This window comes from Strongylocentrotus purpuratus, unplaced genomic scaffold, assembly GCF_000002235.5.
Source record: "Strongylocentrotus purpuratus isolate Spur 01 unplaced genomic scaffold, Spur_5.0 spur5_scaffold_3, whole genome shotgun sequence".
NCBI lineage: Eukaryota > Metazoa > Echinodermata > Echinoidea > Camarodonta > Strongylocentrotidae > Strongylocentrotus > Strongylocentrotus purpuratus.
The window spans coordinates 32,518,234-32,542,353 of record NW_022145609.1 but is presented as its reverse complement, the minus strand read 5'-3'; the positions used below and the strand labels follow the sequence as shown (position 1 = coordinate 32,542,353).

At 36.8% G+C, this 24,120-nt stretch overlaps 1 protein-coding gene across 1 annotated transcript; it reads right to left on the bottom strand.

The window, feature by feature from the left end:
• Positions 1-5,646: 5,646 nt before the first annotated feature.
• LOC582000 (thioredoxin) lies at positions 5,647-18,491 on the bottom strand. Its single transcript, XM_781977.5, has 5 exons — positions 18,353-18,491; positions 16,466-16,561; positions 8,873-8,932; positions 7,562-7,627; positions 5,647-6,291 (listed from the first exon to the last, which is right to left on the bottom strand). The coding sequence occupies exons 1-5, from the start codon at positions 18,383-18,385 to the stop codon at positions 6,226-6,228; spliced, it is 321 nt and encodes a 106-aa protein (XP_787070.1). The 5' UTR covers positions 18,386-18,491; the 3' UTR covers positions 5,647-6,225.
• Between the last annotated feature and the right edge of the window lie 5,629 nt (positions 18,492-24,120).

Here is a 24,120-nt window from a genome sequence, read left to right as displayed (position 1 = left end):
TCTCTCTCTCTCTCTTTCTCTCTCTCTCTCTCTCTTTCTCTCCTCTCTTTCTCTCTCTTCTCTTCTCTCTTTCTCTCTTTTTCTCTCTCTCTTTTTTCTCTTTCTCTCTCTCTCTTTCTCTCAACTCGCTCTTTTTTTTCTTTCTCTCTCTCTCTCTCTCTCTTTTTCTCTTGCTCTTTTTTTTTCTTTCTCTCTCTCTCTTTCGCTCTCTTTTTTTCTCTCTCTCTCTTGCTGTATATATATATATATATATATATATATATTTATCTGTATCTCTCACAATATATCTTACATGCACGCACACACACACACACTCACACACCAACGTACAAAACACACAAGAATAGACCTTTGCACTTTGAAATTGCTATTTGGAGGTGGGGTAGCTAGGCAGCTAAATAAACTGTATCTAATGGCTTTTCACCTCGTCTGCTACTGCAAGGTATAATTGATTGGTTTTTTTAGTAGAAGATGAATGCAATCAGATATTAGAAATTTATTTTATCATCGACCTTGATGAATTGGAACAGTGAAATCTAGCATGTAATACAATACTGCAGTACTGAGTGACCATATGCAGTTTGTCATTGGTGTATATGAGTGCAATCCAAATGATATGCGCATCTCTAGGCTAATTGTATTTGCTTAGGATCACTTAATGCGCTGTGCTTTATTGCTGTATATGATATAAATGCGTAGATCTTAATTGCTTTTGCACGCTCGACAGTCAATGCCATGTCAGTACTTGACCATTATGAATATACAATGAATATGATCAATGTTAAATAAATGTAAACCCACTTTTATAAGAAGAAGAAATTAAAAAATCATCCTACGATGGTACAAATCACAATGAAGTGATATATTATCATAACTAGACAGCTGATTTAACATAAATCCTCTAACGTTTTCCAATGCTTGACACGAGTATGTGGCACTTATTTTTACCCTCATTTATTATCTCTGTTTTTCCTTGTGTGCCTCAGAATAGAAATTCTAGATAACTGGTGCAATAAAAATGCCTATTATTATTTTTACTATTATGCCACAATCTCACAAACCCCACATCCTAGCTTCCAAGAACTTGTGGATAGATTTTTTCAAGAGGTATTTAAAAACCCTGAAATGGACCTTTAAACAGGATGTTTGTAGCTTAATGTGCTTTTGGCAGTGAAATAAAGAACACCGATACAATTTTACTTTCATTTCCTTTATATTGATTAAAAAGGAAAACGTATCCTCAGTGCCAACTGTGTGGTTTAAAAGACAAGTCGAGTCATCGCACCTTTTTCCCCTTTTTCGCTTCTTTTTTAAAATAGCTTTTCAGTGATTTCTTTGAATGCCTCGATCCTCTCAACAGAATCCTGAGCTGTCCTTTAAGATGACCCCCTCCTCTTTTATTTTGGTGTGCTCTGGTACATGCAAGCGAGTAAAATGCCACAGAGCTAGCACCTCATATACATGTGTTTATGTGCCAAGCGAATAAAATGCCAAAGTGCTTTATAGCAACCCTCCTCCCCCCCCCCCCCCATACATGTGTAGTCACACTTAATTTTATTTACCAAGTTGATAAAAACCAAACCAAGCCATTAGCTGTGCCCTTTAAACAAAATCTCCATACCAGAGAAGAATTACCAATGAGGAAATCAAAACCAATTACTCAACAATTTCCTGTAGGATACAGGTATATGCATAGTACGCCGACTTCAATTCAGTTGATTCTTTGAGCTATGTGTGTTATGCAATATTTCCTGATTATTTTGCCTCGTCACCGGGCTAGCTACATTGTATGTACATGTAGAGTTGTATTCACAGCTAGGGTAATAAACCATGTACATGTACGTGGGTGTAGAGAGATTTAATTGCAGATTGTGCCATTTTTAGTGTTCACATTGAATGATGCATAGTTGAAGTGCACATGCAGGCTTTATTTATCAAAATGTACATTTGCTGGATCTCAATGTCAGGACTTTAAAAATTTCAAATGAACTGTTTTTTGTATTTTTGTGGGCAGTATAATGAACAATTAGCTCACAAAGTTGAAGGTATATCACATTATTCAGGGGGTATTGAATGCACAAAGCCACTCTCGGGGGAGGGGGTACCAATGACAAACACAAAATTAGTGATAATAAAGCCAATTGTAAAAGTTTGGATGAAAACTATGAACCTTCTATGGCACTTTGTTTATGATGGAAAATTATATTAAGAGGTACTTCATTGTTTGAAGTGTCCATTGAAACCTGTATGCAAAGATCGCTCAAAGGAAACAAGAAAGTGGTCTTTATAAACAGGTGGTCTTTTTCAGGGTTTTTTATGTCTGATTTAATTATAAATTTGATTAATGGGAATCAGATATTTGAATGGTGGTCTTTATAGACAGGTGGTCTTTTTCAGGTTCTTTTGATGTATGATTTAATTGAAAATTTTATTAGATTGGAATCAGATATTGTGGTCTTTATAGACAGGTGGTCTATTTCAGCTAGGGTTGTTAATGTCTGATTTAATTATAAATTTGATTAATGGGAATCAGATATTTGAATGGTGGTCTTTTATAAACAGGTGGTCTTTTTTCAGGTTCTTTTGATGTATGATTTAATTGAAAATTTGATTAGATGGGAATCAGATATTGTGGTCTTTATAGACAGGTGGTCTATTTCAGCTAGGGTTGTTTATGTCTGATTTAATTATAAATTTGATTAATGAGAATCAGATATTTGTATGGTGGTCTTTATAGACAGGTGGTCTTTTTTCAGGTTCTTTTGATGTATGATTTAATTGAGAATTTGATAAGATGGGAATCAGATATTGTGGTCTTTATAGACAGGTTGTGTTTCATACACCTTCTAAGAGCTAGAAAGCTGTCCTACTTTAACTCTTCATCTCCAACAACCTCGATCTGTCTCTGAACAGACAATTCACTGTATATTGGGTTCACAAAGAACTTAAAGGTAAAGACCGGTTATGGTCATGCGATTGCAATGTGAAAGAAACGTTGTGGAATCGATCAGAAAAGGTTGATCATCTAGCATCTAGCATCTGCAAGGTTCTGGAATCATCAAAATGATAAGAAATTTGGCCCATTCTTCGTAAAGTTACAAGCACTATACACAGAAAGATGTATATGGGACTACCCGATATCTCTCACAGACCATGAGAGAAACAAATTTACCAAATATATGAATTAGTAGGCGGTTCCCGGCAAATTTTTTATCATCATGTATTAGTCAAAACATATTCTTTCACATGATTGGTAATGAGAGCTTCCATTTCATTTTTTGAAATTGGAGCGTTTCCAATACTGGTCTTTACCTTTAAAAAGTGTATACCGGTATATAATATATAGTAGTAGTAGTCCATGTGCATTGTATGTTATTATATATCATTATTGAATTGTTGTGCCAAAGGGTGGTTCTTCTTTACGGTGCACAAGTTGTAGGCCCTGTAGCCTTTAACAGTTTGATTGAGGTTTATGAAATAGATCCCTGGTCATGCCATTGCAATGTGAAAGAAACAATTAGAATAGGTTGATTATGCAATACAAATTAGGTGTACATTGCAGGGCTTTGGAATCAAAATGATAGGAGATTGGCTCGCTATCAGTCTTGCTGTATTTAAGTCAAATGAGCTGTACACAAAAATGTGTTCATGAGACTATACAAACAATGTGACATGAAAGTTTAGTCCAAACATTTCTGCAGTTTATTGTAACGTTTCAAATATGAAGTATTTGAAGAGCAATCCTTTTCACACCGACACAAGACAAATAGGAAATCTCACAAATAAATTTTCCTCTTTTCCAGATAAAAAACTCATAATCATATCTTTAATGTACATCATTCATGATGAGGTATCAAGTTATGGACCACCTTAATCCAATAGTATTATGTTTCATCATTATGATCAAAGGTGCATACACAGTACATGTAGAAGCAGTAGATTGATATTTTTGTGGTAATTTTTGAAAAAAAATTGTACGTCTGATCCACTTGAACACCAGTATCCATAGAACAATAATGTTTTGCACTTGTAAATGGAATAAAAGATTTATAGTGAAATATATGTCAAACTACAATTTTCTAGATTCTGTTTGTTATTATTGGAGAGTGCAAAATATTTATTATTACAATTATCTGCATTGTAAGTTACATACCAGGGGGAAAGGGGGGGGGGGCAGTCAAATAAATTGCTGTACACATGTATGCGTGACCACAGTTGTTCCCCAAAAACCTAAACAATCAATTGGTCAAAGTCACATACTTTGCTAGTTTTTTCACGCTTTTTCTTGACCTATTTGACGACAATTAACCATCATTTTGGGGGTTGCGCATGTATGTGTACAGCAATAATTTGACAGCCCCCCCCCCCCCCCACCTGAAATATTCCTTTCTCTCTCTCCCTCTCTCTCTCTCTCTTCCTTCCTCTCTCTCTCCCTCCCTCTCTCTCTCTCTCTCTCTCCCCCCTCTCTTCCCCCTATCTCTCTCTCCCCCTTCCCCTCTCTCTTCCTTTTTTGTTTGTTTTTGTTCTGTTATATTTCAAATTTTGCATTATCTGAAGAAAACTACTTGTATTCATTAGTTTGGTCTTGCACCATCTAGATGGCACAAGTTATCTTAATCAATGATGAAGTTACATGTACATGAAACAACACCGAGATACATAAAGAGTATGTTAGAAATAATCTAATTTATTACATTCACATCAAAATCAATTTATCTAGATGATTAGTGAAATACACACAAATCATTTACAAAAGAAAATTCAAAAAGACAAAATATTTTTTTCCCCAAAAAGTATAAAAAAAGGAATATAGAATTTGGCCGATGATTTGAAATTGCAATTTGACTTTCGATTCGCAAAGAAGGTATTGATTAGGTATGAAAAACAAATCATGATTCCTGAAAAAAACACATTAGAACACAAAGGCCTCTTTATCAATTGCGTTTTATGCATACGTCAGCTGTATGTCAGCTTGTTCTTTTTCTTGCGATTTCACACAGCATACATGTATATACATGTATGCACATGACATGTATGCAATTGATACATATTCGAATAGATACCTCTTTCATGAAAAAAATCAAACATTCATCATGTAAAAGAGATAGGACCTACATGTACTTAGAGAGAATTGGATAATTGACTATGAGCATAAATGATTATATAATGCTGTTTTTCTTCCCCTGTAGATTTTTTTAGTGCTGCTTTCCACTTCTACATGAGAGTGGCATTAGAAAGTGGGGATTTGATTCACATTAAAAAAGTCAGAAATGCTGTATAATTCACATAGAAATCGACATGCATGACAGAAACAAGTCAAAAATAGAAAGGAGTATTAATGTGTATTCAATGAACTGGATTCAAGGTCATTTCCTTATTTAATCATGAACAGAACACACCGCGAGGTAATTCACTTTAACTTGCTCGATCATTTACAGCGGCACTTATCATTGAAATGGCTGCACACCCAATCGGTACGGAACATAATAATAATCCCTTTCATGCTTATCTTTTGAAATCATTGCAAGCCAAATATGTGACTTGATTCATAGGTGACATCGTCCTACTCTTATCAAAAACTGATCTCAAATCTCAACTTTGTCTTCATCATGAGCCAGGCATGGAGTCGTCTTTGTTATGTGTCGGTAGAATTCATAAACATCGAACCATTTTGGCAATCAAAACATAAAAGGCACTTTAATCTTGTTCTTTATTTGCAAAATCATGTTTGTTCGTATTTGTGCGCGTGTGTGTGTACAATGAAGAAGACAAAATGCTAGTCAATAAAAGCATGTCCAAGATATGAGGGGGAAATATCAAATATGATACAGAATTTGGAGGAAAATAAATGAAAGTACAAAGTAACGTAACGATTGGATCACAGACCTTTCAGAAGTTGTTCAATCGCGTTAACCATAATGATAGTTGACAAAGTGCACGTACATGTACTACATCTCAGTCGATGAGTGATGGCAAATAAGGAAACTGCTGTTATGTTTATTAGTTGTGTACCGTAGTCATGCAATGACAATGGTTTACGTGTATGCTGCTTCAGTAGTCATGGTGGGGCACTGCCACACGTATCAAAGTGGTTTTACACGGCCGGCCGTCGGGTGACTGAGGGTCGACCCAGTCGATGAGAATAGTGGAGAATTGTGGTGTATGGGTACAGGTGAGAGGCGGGAAGAGGGAACCTTGCAGCACAGTCTACAGCCGAGAATTCAGCTATTTTATTAATTCCTTGAGGGCATCCACCAGTGCTTTTTCACTTGCTCCTTTCACTTCTGCTACCTGTAAAGTCGGTACAAAAGTGACAAACAAAGGAAATCATGATCAGTATTGAAGATCATGCGATGGTTTTCCTTATTTTTTAATGTACATGACATTTGGTTTACTACTAAACTCTGTGGCAATTTTGAAAATGAAATAACAGTTAAAAATTTGAGGAAAAAAACGGAAAATGCCCTTGGCTGTCTCGCTTTGATTATGCGATAATCATTGGACCATTCTGATTTCGTAGGTTGGGCTTTTACATACCGGTATACAGTATATATATATGTAAAGGGTGCTGCCCCTGAGCCCCTTCTGGGCAAAATACCCCTTTTGATCCTATTAAACCCCCTTGCCTAAGATTCATTGGACAATCAATATCAGATAAAGGGGAAGTCCATCATGTTACCAAGTAGGTTTTAATAGAAGCAGAAAAATGAGAGAAGCAGGTCAGTAATAGTGTGACCAAAAACCAATCAAAAATAAGAAATAAATGTATTGGCAACTCTGTGACGTATCTTGCGAGCTCCCCTCCCACTTGCCTTGTACTAACAAAAAATGTTCAGTCATACATTTACCCTCAATATAATTATTGCAAATATGTATGAAACAAATCTATTTTGTCATCAGTAGCAAAGGAATTGAAAGTTCATGAAATTTTCTGTACAGATACATATGTGCTTTGAACATAACGTCTGTACACTGTACGACGTCAGTGCTATTGGGGCACTTTGGAGTGCTGCCTTTCAGTACACTTGGGGTCAATGTACTATAGTTGAACACCTTGAGGTCTCCTATCCCTATAAATGATTTGGATTAAATTTGCTTTCAAAAATAACGTGAAAATAACAAATTTTTGCTTTAAAAACAAAAATTCTTATAAGAAACCATTTTGTTTGTTTTTTCATTTTGAAATATTCATAACTCCCTACCACACTTTCTCTCAAACTTTCAGTGATCTGGTTCTCTCATTTTCTGCTTCTTTGACCCCTGTTACAGTGAGCAAAAGGCCGGGCCAGGCTGTGGCCTGGGCCGGACGCGGCCTGGCCTTGCCTCGCACTGTAAACGCGTTAAAGGCCAAATGCAAGGCCAAACTGGCTGCGCATTTAGCCCTGCTCTGGAGGTAGTCTCGGCCGCGGCCTGGCCCGGCTTTTTCTCACTGTAAACGCACCAAATGCGCGGCCAATTGCGCGGCCTGCCCCGGCTCCCAATTTTCTCACTGTAAACGGGGTCTAACTGACTGTCCAGGTGAACTTGCCCTTCAATGGGTAACAAGATGTAATGTACTCACTTTCTCCCCATTCTTAAAGAACTGGAATGTAGGCATCGCACTGATGCCACACTCTTCTGATACTTCCTGCAAAAGGATTAAAAGAGAAAAATAAGCATTAATTATTATGATCATTATGATTATTATCATTATTATTATCATTATTTGCTAGGTTGGGGAGGAAAACCGTTGTTTTCTATCCTTTTTTTTCTTCTTCTCTTCTGTACATTGCATACGAATATATATATAGTTTTATATTGATGTATGTTGCCAAATTAATAATAATAAATGATAGACTTTCCCTTCCCACAAACGCGCACCATGACTCAAAGGGAAGCTTAGGGATTGCAATTTCCTGTAAGTGTAAGGCCGTCAAACTAGCAGTGGCACGCAAGATTGTACACACACTACACTGTTTGTGGTGATTCCCCTAAGTCCAAATCCAAAGTACTAATAACCCTCAGTTAAAGTAACCGTTCGTCGGTGGGGTGACAAAACCTCGTATCTCAAAAATCATGAATTTTCAGGAGAGCGAAAAAACTTTCCTGTCTCAACAAATTTAGTGCTGTGACACTGTCCTTTCTTTTTAAAACTGGAATATTTATACAATTTTTAATGACATTGTTGAAATACAGTAAAATAATTGTTTTTATATTTGAAAGTGAGTTATGAGGTTTTTGCGTTTATCTACATTGAGATACGAGTTTTAAGTTTTTATTCAAATTGAGATAAGAGTTCTTACTATCAACTCTGAATGAGTTACGAGGATTTGGTTGAATAAGTTACGAGAATTTGTATACACTAACTTCGGTACTGTTAGGCCTTGTGTGAGTAACGAGGAAAAGGAATTACATATCTTTATGTTACGAGGTTTTGTCAATGCAGCTTTAAAGGGGGTTAAAGTCACGAGGTTTAGTTTAAGGGTGTTTGTGTGGAATTTGTGAAAAAAACGAGAAGGAGGCGTTCCATGGATTTATCAGGTGGTGTCGTACAAAATTATGCAAAAAAATCAAATTCTCAAAAAATTGAGATACAAGGTTTTGTCACCCCACCCACGTGTTGCAACACTGCCTGAAGTAGGTTTCCTTATACCGGGTAAGTTTCATTTGCAAAACTGCTAATTACAGTAAAAACCTGTCTATAGCAAATGCCCAAGGGAAACAGGTTCCTTGTATAGTACATGTTCTAATGAGAAACAATTTTCAAGGGAAACAAAAAAATGTAGTCTTTGTAGAGGTAGGTGGTTTGACTGTATAATACATATCAGGCCCACATGCAATGCAATAACCCCAAATCTACATTCAATCCTGTATTGTTTACATATGTACTTACCGATGCGTCGTCAACATCCACTTTACCAAATTTCACAGCCGGGTATTCTGTTGCGAGTCCCTGTGAGGTAAAACAAAGAAGAAGTCATGTCAGGTCCATGTATTTTGGAGCTCAAAACTGGGCGACTGGAAAAAGATTCTGTGGTTGAATTGAATAATTGAGTCTTGACCCAGTCAAAATCAGGGAAAAAAAATTAATATTTATTTTTCGGGGGCTACTTTTCAAACTTGCCTGCATATAAATAACACTCTAAAATTTGTTTTGCATTGAACTCTATGCAAATTTACGGGGGCTCTTTTGGGCATTTTGGGGGCAAATCGCCCTGAGCCCCCGTGTATTTTTTACACTGGTCAAAATGGCTAGAAATGTTGGGTCCATATAGTTTTGGACCTCAAAACAATCTCATGAAACTGGGTGATTGTTAAATTATGAAGTCTTAGAATTACTTTTGACCATGTTAGTATGTACAGTACATGTACAAACTTTTGGGCTTTGCTAGAAATGCAATTTGGAACTCCCAAATTCAGTCATCACAGAGTTTTCACAGAGTTTTCCCCACACATGGAGACATCACACATTGTGGATTTTGGAATAATCACTGTCAAAGAGATAGAGGTGCTTCATGAAGACCTTTTGTTTGCCCTCTACAGAATAATACTTCCACCTGTGTTAAATTCAATTCCATTCAATTCAAGGTTTATTTCAACATTCAATGACAAAAAATATACATGGTAGGCAGCTCAAGGGCTGAGATGAACATGTTTACATTTATTGTAAAAGTATTAATAAAAAGTGCATGTGACATAAGTGCATGTATACATTTAAGTACATTAAATAGAAAATGAACACAATACAAAATGGTGCTTATAAATAAATGGTTTTCATGTATTTTCATAAGCAATATAATTAAAATGACTGGCAATTAAAGAGGCCAATGAACTTGACGTATACAGTGATTACAATGACTGCACCTACATGTAGTAAAAGTTGTCCCTAATGTACTGTACATGAACATGTGGCTCAGTGGCTCACTAGAAGTTTCTTGATTCACTCAGATTTCTTTTTTTGGTTTTTATTAGAAAACTTCATTCACCTGGTTGATGAATATTTTGTTTTACAATTACACATGTATGTACATGTAGGCATAATACTATAGTTAAAGGGATCCGGTAACTTTGTCTCCGATTCTGAAACAAAATTCTTGATTTAGCTCATGCTGCAATGATAATTATAAACCTTTAGGTCAGTCAGGAACCCCATGACTTTTACAAGCCGATCGCCTGTTTGATTATCAAGATATTTATCATTGGAATTACAAAGTTTGAAAACCGTTTGCCAAACGGTTTTCATAACACTAAAGTCTTTTGGGGAAAACGAGTATGGTAAAACTGGTCACTCAAAGATTTTTTACTTTTTTGAGGCACTTCTTGATCATTTTGATGCGCGATTTTTATAGGGCTTCAATATTACACCATTTCACAGACACTGATAACAGGTAGGGCGGTGTACAGTATCTCAGATTTAACATTGTTAAACGTTCCCTTTAAAATGCTATTGCTTCATGTAATCAGGGAGATGAGATTCAAAATGTTGTTTTTTCTAGGTTTTGTTGGTATGAAAGTAGTGAAAGTTATTATAAATGCTTCCTTGAATTTGAAGTGTTGTTCTTCTGGGTTTTGTTTGTATGGAAGTAGTGAAAGTTAAAATGCTTCATGTAATTCAAAATGTTGTTTCTAATATGGGTTTTGTTCGTATGGAAGTAGTGAAAGTTAAAATGCTTCATGTTATTTGAAGTGGTGTTTCTTCTGGGGTTTCGTTTGTGGGCAGGTCCAAGCTATTTGGATTGTGATGTACGAAATTATTTATATGGCTATCTTTTGGTATGAGTCTGTGGCTATTTTTGTTTTGTAAAGCGCTTGCATGCTCTGCTCTAAAGATGACCTAAATGTATTCATCTATTGATAACACTCTATTCAGTGATTAAACACTTAACCACCAAGCCACACAATGGCTTTGGAAAGGATTTACTTCCTTCAACTACTAACTCTCAAATTACTCAATGAATGGGAGCCTTACAATGCACACAGTAGTGATACAACAATACTGTACATGTTTTGGTCTACATCCACCAGCCACTATCAAAAGGAAGAATAAAATACCGGTATGTGAAATATCTGGGCGTACACATCCAACCTTATGATAACTCTTCAGCCACTTTTCAGATATCTCTAACCATTTGGGGAGATATCGAACCTACCGGTAACCCACACTATGAATATGACTGACAAAGAAAGCGGACAAAATATACAGTTCCTCAGGTAGACAAAGAAACATCCCTTCATTGCTATTATGTAAAAATGTGTAAAACAGGTGTCACATGCATATTCACCTGTTCTACACATTTTTACGTAATAGCAGTGAAGGGATGTTCCTTTGTTTACCTGAAGAACTGTATATTTTGTCCGCTTTCTTTGTCAGTCATGTTCATAGTGCCAGGACCCCACCCCAACTGCATTGATAATGACAGGGGGTGGTATTCCAGTAGCGCGTGCTAAGTTAGTCCACACTTTTATGGAGTGTCAGTTGCCAACTCATTTACTGTGTACAGATTATTTTAATCCTTCAATAAAAAGTGTCCAAAAAATTAATTTTGCGATGAATTGGGAAGAAAAAGATAATATAAGTATGAACTGAATTTTAACAAAGTCTTTGGTAGATTATCTTTGTCATGAATATTGAAGGAGGAAGATGAAAGCTAGCATTCCATAGAAGTGTGAACTAAAATTCTTGTTTAGTCTGGACTTAGTCCCGGCTTAACTTATGAGAATACCACCCAGGGACTCTATAAATACTGGCATCTATCCACACAGACTTCATTACAATAGGCCATTTTCGTAATGCAATCAAAATGAATGCACAAATCTTTGTTAAGTGCCTCTTACCATTATTTAATTAACCTGTTCGGCCTACATGTACATGACCTTGTAACACCATTTACATGTACGTCCTACCAAGGTACAATTAATGATGCAATCTTCATTCAGACCATTGAAATACAAATATATATGTAACAAGTGATTTAAATCATGTATAACAAGACACTTAACAAAGATTTATGCATTCAATTTGATTACATTAAGAAAATGGTCTATTGATGATCGATGCACTCATGCAGCACCCTGATGTTGGCGTTTTTGTGGTGGGAGATATATCAGAATATTAAACCAACCTTAAAACAACTACCTTTTTTAACCAGTTGTAAAATACCAACAAGGAAGAATAATATTCTTGATGAGATTATTATAACAAACTGTAGCATATTTTATTCACCCGTTTTAGTACCAGTAATGTCACCCTTAGGTATGAGTGACTGTAGCTGTGTATTTTATCTCAATTTAAATCAGTTTCTCTTCACAAAAGGAAAATCAGAAAATGTATCATTCGTCCTCTTCCTGTTGGCAATTTGCAATCATAACTCATAACTCATGAATTTATGATTACATAATATTCGAGAGCAAGTTTCCTGTGTACGTTTTGGTGGGTTTTACCATTTTGGTACAAATTAAATTTATATGCCAAGGCACAGACTGTACATACAACATGTCATGTATCTACAAAAGTGTATATATGAAAGGACTATGCGACAGGTTTCATATCTTCATACATGTAGAAGCGTAGACTTTCCATTTCCGTAGAACCTATTGATTACAAGGCACAAGGCAACGTCTACAGTCAATAATACAAAACAAACACTGTAAAAGCGTAAGGCTGCATGTGCACTGTACGCAGGAATTGCAAAATGATGATTGAATTGAGATGACATTGCTCTTAATCAATTTTGTTCACGTCGTCTCCTCTATCTAGAAGGGAGAATGGCAGCTTAATGACTCTGAGAGGAGAGTGGCGGTTTGGTGATAGTCAACAGCAGTCATCAATGGTTCTCTATCTCTTTCTCCCACCACCCTTTCCAATTCTAATTTTATCTCTACCCAATTCAATAGACTGATTTATTAACATATTCACATTTGTTGATATTTCTTTCCAGGAGACTTTAAGTGAAGAGGTATTCCATTAACCCATTATTAAAGAATGAACTACAATCCTTGAAATCAAGTCTGCATATTACATATTGCTATGTTGGGCGAGTCTCTGGCAAGCTTTCAAGTTGTCGTCAAGAACAAGTTTCGTAAAAAAAATGTATTACATGTACTGTCTATGTTAAAATCATTTATATTTATGTGTTGTTCTTTTATTTCTATTTTTGCCTCATTAGAGGATTTATTTCATATTCAAATCTGACAAATCAATAAAACATTAATCATACTTATGTAACTAATTTCCTACATGTAGTAACCTATATCAGTCAAAGTTCATCAAATCCTTTGGCAAAATTTTAAAGTGCATAATTCGGAGTCTGGAATCAATTGTAACATTTGCTGGTAGAGTGAATAGGTTTGACACTTGTTGCTCATTCATATTATACAGCTCATTGAAGCGAGTAAATACTTTAGAAATTTCTGTGTTATTAAGTCTTAGAAAAGTACGATAAAGTTGCTTCGTCAATGGATTTGTTTGAATTCGGAATCACAGAAAATAGTAGGAAAATCTCTTAGATCTTAAACGAGATGGTGATAGTTTTGCTGCAAAAAGGAATGCTTCCATGCTCCTGGTATTTTTTTATAACAATCCAGCAATACAAAATACTCAGTGAATTTTAAATCCTTTTCTTTACAGTCTTTCCATCGAAGTGGACGTCCAAAAAACTTATCAAGATAAAAAAAAAAAAAAATCCTTTGGCAAGCCATCTTTTTTAAATTTGGTATGCTTTCCTTTCTGCTTCATTGTATATCTATTCTTTTTCAAACATGTTTCAATACAGAATCTATTGACTTGAATTGAATACCGGTAGGCCATTTTCGTAATATAACCAAATTTAATGCATAAGTCTTTGTGAAGTGCCTCAATACATATTATTTCATTCACCTGATCAGAATAATAGTATTTCAATAGACAGAATCCGAACTGCAACATAAGTTGTTGCCAAGTTGGACAAACATAAATGGCTTGACCTACTTAGCAACACTTAATATATGCAGTTGCATTTTGAATATTGAAATACTATTATTCCTAACAGGAGAACGAAATAATTTGTATTGAGGCACTTCACAAACACTTATGCATTACATTTGGTAACATTATGAAAATGGCCTATTGGAAGGGAAAAGGGAAACTTACAGAGAAGATTCATTGATTTAAAAAACTAACTTTAATGTCATTATTGCAAAGGTGGCACTTTGATTGGCCAAGGTTATCAAAAGCCAATGCTTGGAAACATTTGAAGTAATGATTATTAACAATTACAAAACACTTAGATACAGCCCCGACATAGCACCTGAAAAGCTCTCCGGTCGCTGCTGAGATATGTATGACATCAAATGTTGAACATGATGTGCCTGATTTATCATCTTTTCTTCAGTTATTTCTCTTACTTCAAGATCCTCGGGCGAAATGTTTAATCTATTGCCTCACTCTAAACCCAATGCATGGTATTATTTTGATGAAAAATGCACGGGAAACGAAAGAAAAAGGAATCCGTCGCTTGTAAACAAAATACATGTAAGACGCCATTGTATTTTCAGCTGCATACACCGTGGAATGTTCGGCGTTTCAAGAGGGAACAAATGACGTCCATGCTATCATTCCGGAGGTTTTTTAATTTGAAAGTGTGGTTTCTTTGATAGTTCACTAACCCTTATCCTGTGTATTTACAAACAAAAGAATTTAGTTACCAGAATGGGGGTCACATCCCTTTTTGAAAGGTGTAAAATTCCATCACATTTATTTACACTAAACTCATTATAAATTGAAAATAAAAGCATTGCAATTTTGTTCATTCTTTATGGGATGTCGTCTGCTTTGGGCAGGGTTGGTTCATATTGTGACGGCATAAAAACATCGTTATTTTTCTGGCGTATCTTTTGCATATCCCAGATGCTATGGAGGTTGTATTATTTGTATTTTTTTTAATCACCCGATATGTAGTTGACCTAAAACTTGCACTATTTTACTTCGAGTTGCAGTTAAAGGCACTGATTTAATAATAATAATAATACTGTACTAAACAATGCTGTTTTAAAAACCAAAGATGACTTTACCTACGAGTCCAAACAGAAATCCGGACATTTGGTCCCAGTTTCTGAGTGGTGAGTTTGACAGTGCTTGAGCTGGAAACATTTTTACCCACGATACCATGCTGCCTGCCGGCGCTCTCCCTGGCACGGGTAAGCGTCGACTTGGACAGTGCCAGGTGACCGGGATTTTTTTATTTTTTTATTTTTTGCGGCCAAATATTCGAGTACAAGAAATCATACTCTAGTAGATGTCAACAGTGCGGGTACTCTAGCATTCGACTTACACGTCGCAGCCCTAAAGCCTACTGTGTAAATATATATCTAATTTGCATTACAAACAGTGGCGTACGCAGGATTTTTTCAAGGGGAGGGTTTTCAAATCGGCCCAAAATTTCGCAACGACTCAGCCAGCCGCTGAATAAGCGGGGGGGGGGGGGGGGGGGGGGGGGGGGGTCTCGAAATTTGAAAATTTGACATTTTGTCCAGTGGGGGGGGGGGGGGGGGGTAAGGTCAACTTTTTAAGGGTCTCGAAATTTGAAAATTTGACATTTTGTCCAGTAGGGGGGGGGGGGGTAAGGTCAACTTTTTAAGGTCAACTTTTTAATTGTTTTTATTTAAAAAAAAAATCAAAATAACATACAAAAAACATACACATTAAAAAAACTCGAGGGGGGGGGGTTTACCCCAAAACCACCCCCCCCCCCCCTGCGTACGCGCCTGATTACAAATGAACATGAACATGAACATGCCTCATGCAGTTTTCTTTGAAATGAAATAAAATTTACCTGTCTTGGATATGTTCACTTTGGATGTGATAATTAATACGGATACCGGTACACAAACTGGTGACTTCACACCAACAAGAAAGTTGAGGTTTTCATGTATACCAATTTCTATTCCCTTGTTTAGTAGAAATCCGAGTTATCAATCATAGCTTTATTTTGACACACAAGTGTAATCTTCCGTATGAGCATTACTGTATTTGTGCTTTTTAATACCTTTACACATGTTACACTCAAATGACCATTTCCTAAATTTGAGATTTACAGAGAGGAATAAGCTCAGCTTTCAAACATTAATAATAATCTCGATATACAGTATGTCCCCTTTCTTCCAAACATTCACAAAACTTAATTCTCATTTTTTCTACTTTCAGACGATTCAATTTCTTGCACGGGTTGGATTTTACACAATGTGGTCAATGAGTTTAAGAAGTTGTAGTTCCGCTGAAAATTCAAAAATAAATCAAAATAACATTTCTAATTGTGTACATACTACCTAAGTGTCAGACTGTCAAGAACAACCTATGTTTAAAAGTTATGCATAACATATGAATATATTAGTGAACCGGTATTGCTAGTTCCAGACAGAAACACAATGACATGTTCAGTACTACTAAACTTTCACATAACTCAACTTGATTTTGAAGCCCAGTGATACAGAACACTGGAAGTCAACTTACCACAAACTTTGGGGAGATCACCTTGCATGGTCCACACCATGTTGCGTAGAAGTCGATTACAGCGGGAGAATCCTTGATGAAATCTTTATATTCCCCCTGCAAAAAAAGCAATATCGAGCACAATAATTACATTGCAGCTTCTCTTTACCAATATTTCTACATTTAGTAGGTAAAAAATGTTGTTTTTCTTCTGAAGGTTCATAAATTTTCATGTTCGTTACTCCAAATGTTTGGAAAGATCAGAAAATCTTTCAGAATGTAGAAATAGGGTTCACAATTCAGAAAATGAATAGGGTTCTTAAAGGTAATACAAAGTTTTGGGAAATTTTAAAAATTAGGTGGATTGTGATTCTTTACAATTTTGATATATTTGGATAAACACTAATAAATTTAGCTGCTAAAACACTAAAATGCTTTCGAGAAAATTTTAATATAAAAATTTACCGGTGCTCCCGGTAAATTTTGATAAATTTCAAATAGCTCCTACGGCCGTCCAATGGTAGCTGCGACCATGAAAATATCAGAATATGTTGTTGTGATATATATTTCCAAACGTGAATACGGTAGCTAATCGGTCGATTTTAGTCAAGAAACATTGTTTTATAGCTTAATTAATATCTTGTCCTTGAGAGTGAGCTATACAACATAAAGAGTTTATTATTTACAATTTCATAACTTTAGACTCGATTTCAACCGCGCCAACGATCACTGAATATTGTAGGATCGCGTATGCTTCTAATATGTTCATTTGAACCAAATTCATGACCCCCATACCAAAACTTTGTATTACCTTTAATTCTGAAAAAAAAAGAATAAAGATCAGCCGCATAAACGGGGATCGTCTTTGTAAACACGGACAGATATGTCCACAAATATAAGGATTTTTTGCATTTTTGCGGATGATTCTTATTTCCGATCCGTGCGTTGGTGATGCAAAAAACATATTCCTCACTGATTTTCTTGATGTATTTCACATTGACTTTGTACAGAGACTTTCACGTTATTATGAGCGATGAATCCTCAGAGACGGGACTTCCCTTGATTCCCTTCTAGTCTACGCGCAAGGCAAAATGATCGTGAAGGAAAAACTGTGCACGAGCTATGAGTTTGTAATGACGTACACAGTTTTTCCTTCACTATCATTTTGCCTTGCGCGTAGACTGGAAGGGATGGGATTTAGATGACGTCATGTGCAGCGAGAGTTTAAAATAAGGCTGCAAGATTTTCAACATGGATGTCGATTTTGGGACCATTAAACGGATTATTTCAGTCAACTTGGTAAGTGGAACCGAAGTAGTTAAGCCTAAATCATGATTGATGTTGAGTAAAAAGCTAAGGAAAGACACAGCCTGGCCTGGCCTGGCCCCTAGATTCGTGCACTGGTCACTGCACCGACACTGTACTACTACTGGCATTGGCAATGCCATCATCATCTGACCTCAGTTCAGGAGACACACAGAAATGAGAAGGTTAATTATAATATCAATATCAAAAATTGCTAGGCTTGAAAAATAAGAGTGCCAAAATGCCTTTTGCCTGGCTTTGGTGTGCAAATGATGGCTACCTCATATTTCTAGGTAAGATAGTTTGATTTTGTCAATTTCAAGTCATGGCCTACAAAGCTAGAGGACATTCTAGAGAGGACTCCCAGATCCCAGTCAGCTCAGAGAAGAAGAGCACCGTTCACCATCGCACTGCGACCGGCCATGCGGGGAACTTACGGGGCGCTGCGAGCGAGGTCAATTCGTCGCCGGTTACCAGGCAATCCACACGTGTCGACTGACTGCCGATATAGCGATACACATAGACCCTAGACTAGATCTAGACTAAATACGGATGAAAAATTTAACCCAGATACTAATAAAACAGGTTCAGTCGACTACATACCAAATTTGCAATTTGGACAACGGATCCAGCCATGATGACAGAAGAATTAAATATAATTCTACGTATTTAATGGTCAAATTAATTACAGCAGCGTGAAGTTACGGAGCCGATATGTTGCACGGCACGTCAAGCTGAGAGTAAAAAGAGCACCAAAATTAATTACGCGCGCACACGCGCGCGCCGCTTTACAAAGCTTGGTATCGCAAAGAAGGAAAATAAGGAGCAGAACTTGAAAGATAAAATTATAATTTTGTTTCCCTCTATTTGATAATCTAGACCTAGTTGAGTTTTGGCAGCCTATAGAAGGCGCTACAATTTTATTTTTTTGGGTGAGATAATGAAAAACTGAGTGTCAAATTTGGAAGATCATACATTCATGAATGACAAAATCGGTTCAGAGACGGCTGACTATTCTAATATTTGTGGGCTTGCATGGCTCCGCCCCGCAAATATTCGATAATTTTGAAACAAAAATACGCTTACACATTTCTACTTTCCTCCGAGAACGGAATGACCGCATGCGTGTTACCAAAATGTCCGGTAAAGGGGTACTAAATTTTCGTGCGACAAAAAAAGGGGTTTACTTATTTGACTTTTCACCCGGAGATTTCTTCATAAAAAGGGGGTGTTTTTTCCTTTTTCAGGCTCTCATCTCTTTGGACTCCTGAGAAATTATTCCAAGTATAGGGGGTACATTGAGCATTTTTCCGGATTGCATACAGAATATTTTTATTCTGAACATTTACAGTGAAAATGTTTTACAACACATGTTCAAACATGCATGTCCATATTCCATGCACATAAAAGTTGTGTATAGACGTACACACCATCTTATATATGCAACATAAGGCCCATTTACACAACCAACACACCATTTTGAAGGAAAAAAAAATCATTGATTTGGGGGCTGCCATATGTTTTGATGACTAGTGCAATTGCAATTGCATGGAAGCGAGTAGATCAGCGTGAACAAAAAACTGGAATCACTCATCCATGTTTCGAGAGTGGGCATTTACACGGCAAAAAGCAGTTAACCCTAATAGGGCCGGGCTATTTGAAGTCTTAGTAGGGCCGGGGGGGGCCATTATGGGCCCCCCTTAAGATCTCGGCCGCGAAGCGGCCGATCGCCGCGAAAATTTGCACGCATGTCAAGTGAGGTGTAAAAAATAATATGATAATTTCAATTTTTTGAAAAATTCACTCATTTGCATATTTATGGTAATTTATGCAAATAAAGTCATAAAAATCACATTTTTACCCATAAATCATATATTATTCATATTTAAGCATTTTTTTTCACTAGATATATTCATTAGACCATTCTGAATAATAATACGACAAAAAATTTGGAAGAGCCAGCTTATTTCTTATGTTATCCCTTGTTTTGATAATTTCTTATGTATTTCATTGTTTTTTTAACTTATGTATTTCATTGTTTTTGTTGTTTTATTTCATCTTTTACTACAATTCAACTATTTTGACTCCCAAAACAACCACCTAAACTTTAATCAAGACCCAATAACCCATGTTTGATCTGTTTTTAGGAAAAATGACTTTGCCATACGTTTTGTACACAAATCACGAAAATGAGCGATTTTCAGGCTGACATGCAAGGACAAAAGGTCACGTGACCTTGTAACCGTAGGTCCGATTTTCAAAAAAATTATTTCAAAAGTTGCGCAAGACTCGAAAGAAAAAAGTCAGCGAGCGGCGGCGCGCAATCCATATGCGTTCCCGAGCAATCAGAAAAATTGTGGAGGGGGGGGGGGCATTATGGCCCCCCCCCCCCCGGCCTTATTAGGGTTAAGTTTCTGACAACTTTTTTTTTTAACGCATCAAATTGATTCTTAAATTTTAGCTTTTGGTTGTGTATGCCTGTAACAACTTCAGACGAAACACTGGAATTGGAGAAAAATCAATGAATTTTACTTGCAGTATAAATGCAGCTATAGTGATTTTAATACTATGTGTATTGACATACAAGGTATACAATTTGATAATCTAGACCTAGTTGAGTTTTGGTAGCCTATAGATCGAAGGCGCTACAATTTTATTTTTTTTGGGTGAGATAATGAAAAACTGAGTGTCAAATTTGGAAGATCATACAATCATATTCATGAATGACAAAATCGGTTCAGAGACGGCTGACTATTCTAATATTTGTGGGCTTGCATGGCTCCGCCCCGCAAATATTCGATAATTTTGAAACAAAAATACGCTTACACATTTCTACTTTCGTCCGAGAACGGAATGACCGCATGTCCGCATGCAAAATGTCCGGTAAAGGGGTACTAAATTTTCGTGCGACAAAAAAAGGGGTTTACTTATTTGACTTTTCACCCGGAGATTTCTTAAAAAGGGGGTGTTTTTTCCTTTTTCTCTCATCTCTTTGGACTCCTGAGAAATTATTCCGAGTATAGGGGGTACATTGAGCATTTTTCCGGATTTAGGGGGGGGGGGGGGTTCCAAGGTAGGAAAAGCCCGCGAAAGGGGGGTTCGAAAATGTTGGCAGTCCTCAGATAGGGGGTGCTTTCAAAAGGGGGAACAAGCATATGCGTACCCTAAATAACACTGAGTTGGGGGCCGCCCCCCCCCCAAAAAAAAAAAAAAAAAATCCTGTGATATAGATCTACATTTTTTGTAAATAGCTTCTAAAGTGATACAAATTAATCCTTTTTCTTGTTTTTTCATACATTGCATCAGTATATTCACATACCGTAGGCTTGGCCAGTTTTTAATCAGCATATATTATAGGAGTCATCCTGGAAAAAATTGCAAAAAATTGCAAAAAAGTAAATAGTAATGCCCTGCCTCCTCCTCTCTTTTTTTAAAGTCCGGACGAAAACCACGTTATTTTTGTTATTTGGCGGTAAACGTGACTCTGTAAAATTGTTGAAGGTGATGAAAAAACTGGGTAATTTTTGTATGAAATGTTTCATATATATTTCAAGGGCGGCGCCACAGGGGGGGGGGGCAGGGGCGACTGCCTCCCCCCCCCCCCCACTATGATTTTGAAAAAAGGGAAGAGTAAGGGAAGGAGAAAGAGGAAAAGGAGAAGGAAAAGGAAATGAAAAGGAGAAGAAAGGAAAAGAAGGAGAAGGAAAAAAAGGAAGGGGACGAGAAGGAGGAAGGCCAGGAGAAAGAGAACTATAAAATCTAAATTATGACGTAAGGGAGGGCGGGGATAGGGGAAAAAATAAAGATAGAGAAAATAAAGAAAAAAAAGAGAAAAAGAAAGCGAAATCAGGTGATCAGATTTAGACGCGTCATTATTACATTCACATTACCGGAAGTTCAAACATTGGTTTACAATGAAAAAACTTTCACCAACTGAAAGAAATCAAATTAATCCTAGCTTGTATCTACTAAACCTTATGGCTGATTGTTCAATGGAAACAATTACTAATTCATCTATAACAACTCTTCTGAAAAATATGGTGACAACCCTCCCCCCTGAACTTAAGACTTTTCTTTTTAAGTTAGCAAAAAGTATGCACCAAATCGAGCCATTTATGCATCAACTAAAAAAAAATCTTCAACTTCAGAGGGGGGCACATCCCCCTCAGACATCCCCCCCCCCTGCGTTCTTGTTCCTGTTAGTTGAACTGAAGACTGTTTTCTTTTTAATTTGGCAAAAAGTATCCATCAAATCGAGCTATTTATGCATCAATTTAAAAAAAAACTTCAAGTTCAGAGGGGGGCACACCGCCTCCCCCCCCCCCCAGATACCCCCTGCGTTCCTGTTAGCGGAACTTAAGGCACAAAGTATGCACCTAAGAGAGCCATTTCATCAATTTAAAAAAAGATCTTCAACTTCGGAGGGGGCACATGCCCCTTTAGATACCCCCAATGCGTGGCATGCTCATTCGACCGCCCCCCTAACAAAATAACCTGGCGCCGCCCCTGCCTACAACTGCATGTACTAACTCTCTAAAATGCAAAAACATCCTGAAAAATTCTCAAACCACAAAGATATTTATAGTTTCTTTAAAGGCGTCACTGTGCGACACCTTCCAACAGTAAATTCTCCCAACCATTTTTAAATTTTCACCAATCCTTTTTCCATGAAAATAAGATATTAGGACAGGCTTCAGGCGCGGATCCAGGATTTCTTAGGGGAGGGGGCCCAACTTTTTTTTTTTTGCTCCCGAAAATTTGAGAAAATTTGAAAATCGCTCCGACAGAGCACAATTTTTTTTTTTTTTTTTTTGCTCCCGAAAATTTGAAAAACGCGCCGGCCAAAATTCGCTCAGTGGAGAGGGGGGGGGGGGGGGGGGGGGGGGGGGGGGGGGTGGTAGTGAGCACATTTTTTTTTTTTGATCCTCAAAAAAAAATTCAATTTGCCCCCCCCCCCCCCCCTTGAGCGCCAGGGGGGGGGGGGGGCCCAACCCCCAAAAAAGGTAAAAATCACGTGATTTTACATGATTTTTTTCTCAAGGGGGGGGGGCCGGGCCCCCCCCCCCTGGATCCGCCACTGCCAGGCTTTAACAAATCTTTCAACACTTAAATATCTGGAATGGTATATACAGAGCCAGCCAATTTATTGCTTTATGACGATGTCGATCAGATCAGTTTTTCCCAATTTTTATCATTAATAATGGTCTGTTTTCACTCAAACTTTCAGATTATCTTTAATTTACACCTAGCATTGAAGTTAATACCTTAGCACGAATTTCTATCATCTGAACAACGTTGATTATTTTAACAAAACATAACATGCGTGCACAATTTTATCATTAAAGATGGTTGGAACCAATGACTTTTTAGAGAATGCCCTCATGGGGTTTAAAGGCTCTTTTCAATTGTTAACGGTCTTCTAACTATTAAAGTCGTTCATAATTTGTGCATACCTTTTGAGCATGGTGCAGTTAATTCTGTTGGTTTGTAATGTAATGGTGCAGGTTTTGGTTACTAAAATTCAGTTTGACCAAAACTGTACTTTCTATACCAAAACTTGACTATCCCTTTGAGTGCCTATTGCTAGTCGCCCTTGATCAGACCACCCCCCCCCCCCCAGCGAAAATACAATATCTTTGTCTCTCTGTGCACACCCACAAACAAGACTTGCAACAAATATAATCTATTCAGCATTTGATGTATTTTAATCATCATGCATTCTTCACAAGTTACATTGAAATAACATTTTTGAAATTACATTTTTGAAATTATAGTACAGCGTTAACATCAGTATACAGTCACCATTATCATGATTTATTATATTTATCACATTTATAACAATCTCTCATTATAACTCTCAGGATGACTTTGTAGATCATGTTCAAATATACAATTTGCAAAAACATGATCGATTGCAACTTGTAAACCTATATCTTGGTCCAAGTTTGGGCATGTTGTGAATAATAATCAAAAATTAATAGAAAAATGATGAAACTCTATAATTGATTTCTTTGCATACAGAATATTTTTATTCTGAACATTTACAGTGAAAATGTTTTACAACACACGTTCAGCCATGCATGTCCATATTCCATGCACATAACAGTTGTGTATAGACGTACACACCATCTTGTATATGCAACATAAGGCCCATTTACACAACCAACACACCATTTTGAAGAAAAAAAATCATTGATTTGGGGGCTGCCATATGTTTTGATGACTAGTGCAATTGCAATTGCATGGAAGCGAGTAGATCAGTGTGAACAAAAAACTGGAATCACTCATCCATGTTTCGAGAGTGGGCATTTACACGGCAAAAAGCAGTTAAGTTTCTGACAACTTTTTTTTTTTAACGCATCAAAGGTGGA